The sequence below is a fragment of the Gymnogyps californianus genome, chromosome 1 (assembly GCF_018139145.2).
Source record: "Gymnogyps californianus isolate 813 chromosome 1, ASM1813914v2, whole genome shotgun sequence".
Lineage (NCBI taxonomy): Eukaryota > Metazoa > Chordata > Aves > Accipitriformes > Cathartidae > Gymnogyps > Gymnogyps californianus.
Genome location: NC_059471.1, coordinates 74,938,615 through 74,949,020, shown reverse-complemented (window position 1 = coordinate 74,949,020; position 10,406 = coordinate 74,938,615). Strand labels below are relative to the sequence as shown.

At 47.4% G+C, this 10,406-nt stretch overlaps 1 protein-coding gene across 1 annotated transcript; it reads right to left on the bottom strand.

Moving 5' to 3' along the window:
• Positions 1-1,691: 1,691 nt before the first annotated feature.
• LOC127024700 (regucalcin-like) lies at positions 1,692-7,996 on the bottom strand. The gene is made up of 6 exons (XM_050909331.1): positions 7,831-7,996; positions 7,172-7,354; positions 5,518-5,733; positions 3,887-4,018; positions 3,039-3,193; positions 1,692-1,742 (listed from the first exon to the last, which is right to left on the bottom strand). The coding sequence occupies exons 1-6, from the start codon at positions 7,994-7,996 to the stop codon at positions 1,692-1,694; spliced, it is 903 nt and encodes a 300-aa protein (XP_050765288.1).
• Between the last annotated feature and the right edge of the window lie 2,410 nt (positions 7,997-10,406).

Genomic DNA, 10,406 nt, shown 5'->3' with positions numbered 1-10,406 from the left:
GATAGCAAATTCAATGAAAAGGCTAGATTTTACTGGATATCTACAGGTCTCAAACAAACGTTCTTAAATAATGAAAGGATCACAATGGTTCAGTGAATCCAGCATAGTGTTGGGTCATTATTTAAATGGCCTCTAAAAATGCACCTTGACATTGTGCTTGCTGCAGCAGTGTGGTATAATCAGCTGCTGCTTACCAGGAAATGAACTGAAGGTCAGGGAGTTGTAAGAGACGAGGATAGCCTTGTCGGGGCCCAGGTTTGCACAAAGCCAGGAAACACTGAGAGACCCCCTCCACAACGCTCTCTGTTTTTACACAGGCTCATCTGCCAGCATTTTCCAAAGTGCATTTTGTTTACTTACATGCAAGATTCTATTTCTGCCCTGTCTGCAGACCATGCAGTAGAAGCAGCGGGAAGAGGTGAGCAATGTCTCCACTTCCACTGCTCACCCGCTCAGACTGGCCATCTTTTGGACAGGAGCTGGCTCACTGCAGGTATGCTGAGGAAACCCCAAATTCAAGAGTCAGCTTTGGTGTAGTCGTTGGTGTGGGAGAAAACCCTGCACAGTTTGGGCAAAGGGAGAAATATTGATAGGCCAGATTTGCCCTCCCAGAGAAGAAAGAGGAGGTGAGGGTAATGCAGTGAGAAACCTGGGCAGGTATATACAGCATTGAAGGCAGGGACAAGGACTTCAAACTCAATACTGAGCAATATGGACCACAAAGAGACAGAAGAAAGCTGACAAAAAGTGAGATTACTCTAAGTAGAGAGAGCAGCTCAAGGGGAAGAGAAGAAAAAGAAAATCTAAAGGGAAAACGGAAAAAGGAGGAAAATACTTGAAATAGGAGAGGAAGAGCATTATAAGAAGGGGAATAAGAAGGTGAACCATGCATGCAATAAGAAGATATGTAAAGCAAAGGGAAGTCTATGTGTATGGGTGCAAATATGACGCCTGACAGGACGACTCTATGGAGCATCCATTTTTGGTATTATAGGTCATTCTGGTAGCTCACAGCCTGTTTGTACCCTGACTGTGTGCGGTCACTCAGCATTTTCATGGTAATACCTGAATGCAGAAAAAAAAATCCATAAACATATTTTAAATATGGTTGCATAGTTTATTTTCAGCAGCATAAATGGTGTCCTAAAGACAAGACAGAAGAATTCATGACAAGGCAAATGGAAACAGGTTAGCAAGGATGTAAAAATGGAGTCTGGATACTACAAATAGGTCTGATCACCAAGAAAACACCTCAGGGGGAGTCCCACAGCAGAGGAGCAGTCCAGTTCAAGTCATCACTCTTAAAATGTTAATTACAATCTGCCATATCATTGCTGGTACATCACTGTAACATGAAAAGACAAACCAGGAGTCAGATTCTGCTTTGGGAACCACACAGACTTGAAAATCCAGAGCTGGTCATCAGAAAGTTCAACAAAACTAAGCTCAAGCTTGAAGAGGTTTATGGAAAGTCACAAAAGCTATCAAGGTGTAACACAGATTAACTTTACCTCTCTAACCTATTGCATCAAGCCACGGGCCCACAGAAGAAGGAATATCTTCAATTCCAAACAAGCACGCTCTCAAATGTGGGTTTAGAAATCCTCACACAGATAAATTCTGTAGTTCATTGGACTTCTCCTTGTCAGAGTTGATGCAAGCATTTCTTCTTTTTTATTTAGCATCAATGTTCAAGCAGCATAGAAATTCTGTGGGATCCCTTTCACACCCAGGCCTGTTATCTGTTTAAAAAAATAAAAAATAAAAGAAAGGAAACAGATAAATCTCCAACTGAGCACAATGAAAACATTCAAATGTTGTACAACAAATATCATAGCAACTTACCCCTACATGGAGGGTCCTCTGCTTCAAGAGGAGCCCAGAAAGAGTCATTACATGGAGTTCTTTAGAACTCTTTAAGATTAAGATCTTTAAGATTATCAAGCACCACTCAGTAATTTTGCTAATCTACCCATTATCTGTGGCCCTTACGTGTGGTTCTTACCTCCGTATTAACCAAACAAGTCATAGTCACTTTTAATGTGCTTTGCCCATGCAAGACAAATGTGAGTTCGGAAAATACCAATTCCCTTCTAGAACTGGAGAATGGAGGAACAGAGATAAAAAAGGCAAGGCTCATTTAATTCTCCTGTGGACCCCTAAACTCCACTGCTTGAGAAAACTATCAGTTCTCAGCCATGAGAAATCTGCTCTAAGCACTGCTTTCAACTAGAAGGTCCCAGATCCCAGACTAGATCTCCATCCCTCCTGGAACATGTCTTCATCCTATTGCCAAACTGATAATACAGTTTGGTTTTTTCTTTTCATTTCCCCTCATTTACAACCCTTCCCTTTCATGCTGTGGTCAGCTTTCAGGGAATGATGGCAGTTGCTGATTAAGAATTGCATTTTATTCTCCTGATGTACTTTTTGCTAACAGACTGAAAAAAGAAGAGAGAAACAAGTTTCAGATTCAAGAGCCCTGGACAAAAATGTGGATTATTAGCTTCTCAAAAGGTAGCAACCACTTTTAACAGACTAAAAAATTCCCCAAATTTTGGGGATTGGGATACAAAATTTTGCCCTGCTGAATTTAAGCATTTAATTTTTAAAGGAGTAATCTGTGCTGTAAACATTTAGATTTCCTGGCACAATTAAAAACTGAGAATTAAGGGAGTGAAATTTCCAAAACTGATGAAAATATAGTAAGAGATAGGAGCAAGACCCAATTCCTTACAGTGTATTACAAAATATGCTATACAGGGCCCATCCAGACCCACTGGCTGCCTTCAGATCCCAACCGGATACCAACTTCGGCTAACCAACATATCAACACTATTGCTAGCAATTTCTCCAAATCTTCCTTCCAAATGCATGAGCAGCTGTGCAAAAGCGGCTCTGCCCGGCTGAGGAACAAGCAACGTATCTGAACCAGCACGTCAGGCGAGCGGGATGAGCGAGGGCAGCCGGGGGCACCTCACTCTCAGAGCGCGAGGCTTGGCAGGTCTGACGTGTAAAAAGAAAGAAAATCTGCTCACCTTGAAAATCTCTCCCGCGTGAGGTTCCTTGGCTAAGGCGGTCTCGTCCAGTCCGTCGTATGCAGAAGTCACAAACATTTCTGAATAGTCTTTTCCACCAAAGCAGCAAGAGGTGATCCTCGGAGTAGGCAGCCTCACAGTTTGGATTCTTTTTCCTGGGAAAAATGTGCAATTGTTTCCTAATGTCCATTTTCTAAGAAGCATGTAAATATGAACGTACTGTTAATGCGCATGGCACAGATGTGGCATTTACTCAGAAGGCATCTCCCCTTCAGACAGAGGCCATATCCTAAGGGACAGTTTGCGGGGAAATCAAATTCTTTCATCTGCCTCATCTCTAACTATTTTTCAGCCTCTCCCCTATATCTGCGAGGCTTCGTTTCCTTTTCTCAAGGATGATTGCTTCTCAAAATGAAGCAATACAGTATGTGAAGCCAGGAAGGGCAGAGACACCTGGCCTGGGCTGGCTGTCATTCCCTAACAACGTTTCCCAGTTAAACATTTCAACGCTGAGAATTTTTAGTTTTTTAATTGCAGGTTTATAGTATTTCTTGCAATAGATATGCAGTGCATTTTTTTTTTTTAGAGGCATTATTAAGAAGTGGGTGTGCTGCATCAGGAGACCACGGGAGCAGGGGTACCCGATGCTGGGAGGCAGCACGGGGAGCTGCGCTCTCCATGTGATCGGGGCCTGGACCAGTGATGCTCATGGCAACCCACGGGGCAGAAAGGGGCAATAAATGATGCCTTCTTATCTCACCTTCAAACCTTTCCTCCTGGCTGCCTTTCCTCTTGCGTTTGTGGCACGTAGGTGGCACTCAATATGCACGTGCTGGTGGAGGCCTTACCTGTCTCTGGGTCTATACGAATGACTCTCCCGCCATCAATACAGGCCACCCAGAGCTTCCCTTCTGCATCTATGCACATCCCGTCGGGCATCTGCTCCTCCTTTTCTAGATGGTACAAAAGTTTGGGGCAGGCTGCAGGGAGAGTTACAAAGCTGGTGTTATGTGGGCTGGTACCAGTTCTGTATCAGATCCCAGTCTAACATCTTCCGTGCTCTTGCAAAGAGATAAGTTCATTTTCTGTGAGAAAGACGTGCTGCGAAATGTATATCACATATGCATTTCACAGACGTGTTAAAAGCCTAACTTAGCCTGGCAGAAACAAGCCCCCAGTAGAGCCATTGCAGTTTGGGGCTGTACTGAATTAGGGCTCCTATTATTTTACCGAGGGAAGAGAACAAAATGCCTCTGTCCCTCTTGTTAACCCACTAGCTGCCCGCCATACCACAACTGCTGCAAGTGCAATAACTTTTCCTGGACTTTCATTGCTCATGGCAGCCTGGATGTTTTTTTATGAGCAATACATCACATAAATAATTACTTGGGATTAAATGTTGGTGATAAGCAATCTCTGCCAGCTAAAGATCAAGAACTTTACTTTTTAATGGCCAACCAAGCTACCAGTTTTGATTAAACATGGACACCAACCGCTAGCGATCTAGGCTGCAGTACAGATGGGTTGCTGGGCACGTGTGTGGTCCATGGAGCAGTGCCCACAGGCAGTGGTCTGCCTGCTCTGACCCAGCGCCTTATGGCCATTACACCACCTAAAAATACACAGTCACCAGCCTAAAGCCAAGGCTAGGAAGCTCAAACTCATTACTTTTTTGTCTTGGGGGGGGGGGGGGAAGTTGCATTAAATCTTCTTTAGAAATCTTATATCCTAAAATCTGTAGAAATAGATTTTCTAGGCAAAATGAAATCTGAGTGAATGTAATTATTTTGTATGACTTTCACTCATGATTACACGAAGTCCACACTATTAGAGTACAAAGGCAGTTCAGCCATTTAAATTCCCCTGCAGTATAACAGGTTGATACAGCACAAAAATATTTCACAGAGTTTTGAAATGAGGTTACATCCATTTTGCCTGCACTTAAATTTTCCTTTTTGCAGATACAATAAAAAATGTTTGTCCAGAAAATGAATTTAAGTGAAATCTGCCAAACATGTGAAGGCAATTTTAATTTCCGAATTGGGAAACCTCAGTCACAATGATAACTTGATTCTTTAAATACATTTCTGTGATATACATGCATGCACATTCTGTATTTGTATTTATGGAGCTAGTACAATCGAAGCATTCCAGTAGATGGCACTCAAGAATAAATAGCATCCTATAAGCTAATTCTCACACTGCAATATAAATGGCTTCTTCCCTGCAACTCCTTGAATGGGTCTAAATATGAGCCATCTATCCAGATGAAAGTAAGTTGAAGGATTGTCAAAAGTTTGTTCACCAAATACACCTGATGTGTAACTAAATTTGAGAAAAATCACAGTCAGCCTGCTGACAAGCTGTAACCAGAAGATATGAGATCTGTCAAATAAATCACTGCATCTTACATGCCCAGGTCTTGCTGCAGAAAGAGTAATAGCGCTACTTGTCACCAAATTTAGAAAAGCACGTGTACCGATCTTTCCAGTGTGCACATCATAGCTGAAGGCATGCACAGCGTATGCCAGGCTGTCGATGTGAAAGAAGGTCCTGTGGTCCAGGGACCAATCCAGACCATTGGAGATGTCCACCTGGTCCAACTGTTTTATTACTGAATGGTTGGGGAAAAGGGTATAGAGAGCGCCTTGCCGCCTCGCTCGGACCCCCGGTGCCGTCTCTTCAGCCATCGTACCTGAAATGGAAATAGGAGCGCCGGTTAGAAAGTAGAAGCTTGTTCCTCATGCTTGATCAAAAACCTCCTCTAAGTGTTATTAAGAGGTCCTAGGGAGAAAGGGACTAACCAGGTCCCATCAGATTGATGAGAAGGAGGAAAAGGAGCAGGTCAGGAGCAGCTGCCTCCCGTGGAGGTGATCCTGGCCAACAAAAGGACAAGTTTCTGCATTGCCATGAGGTTTAAGTGGTAGACACCAAAGACCCAAAGGAGCACCACAACACACCAGGGGCTGAGGTTTTGCTGACAGCAAAAGCCAAGATGCAGGTAAGCATCATGTGCTCTTTTGTTGTTGCTCTTTCTAGGCTACTTTCATCATTTAAATGGGCTCTGACCTTAAAATACAGGTGCTGTAAATCACGGTTATCTCAGAAGCAAGTGGAGAATACCACAGAAGTGAGATTTTTTATTAATGAATTTATGCCTCAGTGTTACGCTTGTTATTTAGTTTCTGATTCTATCTTTTCCAGAAAGGAGAGAGCTCTGCAGCAACAGGACGGGAAGCACTCGAGGAGGGCATTTACGCCTTCTTTTAACTGTGACAGACTGTCTCTGTTGGCCTCCCCTTTTAGAAGACCTCATGAGCTTATTATACAACGCTTGGCCAAAACTCCTGTCGAAAGCATTGATCCACTGTGCACAGCTAGGAACAGCTGTGCAAAGCAGGTTTTTCTTTCTTGTTCTTGCCCTTAACTCTAGTGACATGTCAGCCCTCAAGCATAACCATGAGTCAAATGCATTTCCTGATTTTTGGCAAATTTTAAATAAGAAGAAAAGCCTGGCTAGCAAACTACAGAGCCATTTTCACTCCCCTCCGTCGCTCTCCGCTTCCAGCATGGATTGCTGTGCTTGGCTCATCATTCATATGGGAGGAGAAAAAGCACAGGGGGATCCTGGCTGCATTGCAACTGGCAGCAAAAGTCCCTCTTGCCTTCAGGAGGCCGAGGATCTCTCCCCACATCCCTGTTTCCCATGGGCTAACTGGGGGAGGCTGTACGTGAGGGGTGCAAGCCGCAGCTCATCTTCTGCTCTAGGAGCTGCATCCTCCTCTATACCTCCAGAAACCTTCCCACCTGCGTGAGCCCTTCACCGGCTTTTCACCTCTCGTGGAGGCAGACGTTTGAAAAACACCATTCGCCAAGTAGAAGGGGAGCCTTCCTGCTTGACAGCCCTTGTCGACAGCCTCTGTCCTCATTTAGGTCAGAGGATGTGGGGTCCCTTGTCCTCTTCCATCCGGCAGTAACCAAGCAGAGTGTTCGCAAGACGGCTCACGATTGCGACAGTGGTTTTTGCAGGGAACTCAACAGAGCAATCGAGAACATGGAATAAAATGTGTTATATAAAATACACTGTAATTAGTTCTTCTTTGCTCCGGTGGAAATTTCTGCCAGGAACTTACCAGCAAAAAACCTTCCTTTTGGATCCACTTTCCCATCATTGAACCTGTTGTTGGGTTTATCCTGCTCGAGCTCGAGGATGGTGGTGACTGCCTGGGTGTCCCAGTCCAGAAAGGCAAACCTGGTCCCCAGGGCGATGACGTAGCCCCCGCACTGCCGCAGTGCCACTGAGCCGACACGGGCATCTGCGGGCGGGAGGAAGCAGGAGATGGCGGGCAGTTCCATGGCCATCGGTCAGCCCTACCCCTCCCCACCTCACCGAGGGCATCTAGGCTTGATTGGGACATCCCTGACCCGGGAAAGGCTGAGCTGATGCTAAGATCCTTCTCCCCTGGGATCGTTAGCGCATCTCGCTGGCTCTGTGTTCCCCAGATCTTTCCACCTTCTGGGCAGACACAGCCATTAGGACTGTACTTTTTCCTCTGCAGGTCCCAAACGAAACATGGGCTTAGCAAGGGCAACATGCGCATGGCCCTCCACACCTGAGCGTGGTCCCCTCTGCTCGGCTGGATCAGGCCACACCGTGCTCAGCAACACGTCATGGGAGGACAGGGCGTGTGGCCCCATGGAATGTAAGGGAGACCACCATGCTGCGGGACTCCTACTGGGAGGGATGGACAGAGAAGACTCCCAGGATGAAGCGGTGAGTACGGACTCTTACCCACAGACACACTCTGCACCTCATTGGTGAGGGGGCTCCAGCGGCAAACTTTCTGTGAGTTAATGTCTACATAGACGAGTGCACTCTCCCTTTCTTCCCAGACTGGGCACTCTCCCATCCTGTTCTTCTCCTTCACGACGGATTCGATTTTAATGGAGGAGGACATGGTCTGAGGGGAAGAGAGTTGATAACGGATTTAATGAAAAGCTCTCGTGTGGATTTTTCATGCCTATGATGCTTAAAAGCAGAGTTTGTAAATGGCAAAGCCCTCCAAATCCCACATGACAGAGTAATTTAGGAGATTCCTGTGACATTTCCACAGCCTCATGGCTGGAACCGAGCTCGAAGCACCAAGACTTCTCCTTAGCAAACCTTTCCTAGGCAAGAGACTTTAAACCAGAGCTGCTGCTGAGGCACCTGCCTCCAGGCAAGGGAGTGCTGGGGGGACAGCCCTGAGCCGGGACCAGGCTGTCAGCTGGGGATCAGTGATCCAAAGGGTCCCCCAGACCATGGGGCAGGACCGGTGGGCAGCAGCACCGATGAGTCAGAAGCTTTTTTGTGGAAAAACAAGGCTCTGCCTTATTAACACAGATGCATTGACTTGCTCCATAAGAAGACGTATACACACCCGTAATACCAACTGCAGTTTGCCACCGAGGGCACTGCAGACCAAGTGCCTGTTCCCACACCGAGTCAGCGTGAATATGCAAACACCAGGGAAGGCTCCTGCCTTTGAAATCCTGCTGCTTTGTTTTCTCTCCAAGCGTTTCATCTTCGTCGGCCCCCTCACCGCCCCAGCCATGGCTCCAACCCCTGCCGCAGACTCCGAATTTCACCCTGTGCCAGGCTGCGGCGTGTAATTACCCCAGTTGCTGCTTCAGGGACAAAGCCGCCTATGAGGCTCCCATCCCGGGTGCCTGCTCCTGGCTGTGGTGTTCATGCCCCGGCTGCCCCGTCCCCCCCATCCCCGTTGCAGCAGGGTGCCCGCGGGGACACCAGCCACTCAGCCACCACCCTGGCACAGGGTGCCCAGTCTCTCACGTTTGTGTTCAGAGCCCGTTGATGCCCTCCAAAACAGGTAGCTCGGCCCCTGGGCCTGCCCTGCTCCTGCTGCGGTGTGGGATGCGAGCAATAGCCTCCACCATTCAGCTCTTACAAAAGAAAGGGGCCTACTCGCTGCCTCAGCCACCGCTAATGGAGACGACGACACTGCTGCACCCGCTGGCCTCAGCACATTTTTCCCACAGATGGGAGAGATATTTTCTTGGGAGGCAGCCAGTCCCTGACATAACACTATTCCTATGGATTACTGTCTTCAAGCGGGCATTGTTTCCTAGTAGGTGAGCTGGTGATAAGGTTTACAGATAATTAATTAGCACTAATGCGCTTCAAAGTACATGGGAAGAGCCAGTATTCACCGTAAGCAGAAGTGGCAGGGCTGGGGACCCGGGATCTTCCCTGCTCCCTGGCCCCAGGGATGCATGATGAGGAGTCACGCACCCAAGGTAAGGTCCAAACAACCCATTTATCAAATATATTCTTCTCCCTTCCAAGTGTCATGGTTTAACCCCAGCCGGCGCACCACCCAGCCGCTTGCTCACTCCCCCCACGGTGGGATGAGGGAAGAGAATCAGAAGAGTAAAAGTGAGAACACTTGTGGGTTGAGATGAAGACAGTTTAATAGGTAAAGCAAAAGCCGTGCACGCAAGCAAAGCAAATAAGGAATTCTTTCACCACTTCCCATCGGCAGGCAGGTGTTCAGCCATCTCCAGGAAAGCAGGGCTCCATCACGCGTAACAGTGACTTGGGAAGACAAACACCATCACTCCAAACGCTCCCTCCCTTCCTTCTTCTTCCCCCAGCTTTATATGCTGAGCATGACGTCATAGGGTATGAGTACACAATACTTATAGGGTAGGAGTACGCAATCACGCCATTGCCAGCTGTTTCACAAGGCGCAGGCAGGGGAGAAACCAACCTGCCTGCACCAGCTGCTTGCTTATCCCTCTCATGCCCTCCCTGCGATGCTGCGGAGACCTGCCCTGCCCCACGGAGCCTCAGCGCCTGTCCGCCTTCCCCAGCTACACATCCAGCCTCAGCATCTCTCTCCTCCACCAGAGAAATAGCTCCCGTGTGTCCCTCCAGCTGTGGGGGTTTTTTCAAACAACAGCTGAATATTTTGGCTCAAATTTCCCCTGTTTTTAAGAAGAGGGCAACTAGAAGGGAAGATTTGTGCCTTGCTGGCTGAGGTTTCACTAATTTGTACAAGCAAATGGAGGCTTTTAACAGGAAGGGTCATCCAACCCTAAGATGCAGGACTGCCTTCCAAAAGAGCCCCCACAAGCTGGCAGGGATGCAGCCCCCGGTCCCCCCCGCGCCCAGTGGTCCACCTCCTGCTACACCCTCCCTGCTGGCACCCCATGGAGCTACGTAGCAGCAGTGTTTCACAGAACACAGCATCTCAGAGGGAAAAATGAGGAAATGACCTCAAAAAGCCTTGTTCAAAACATCCCGGCTTCATCACTCCCCAGACATCCTGCCGCCTGGCACCTTTTCGTGCGGCACCTCGCACCCTG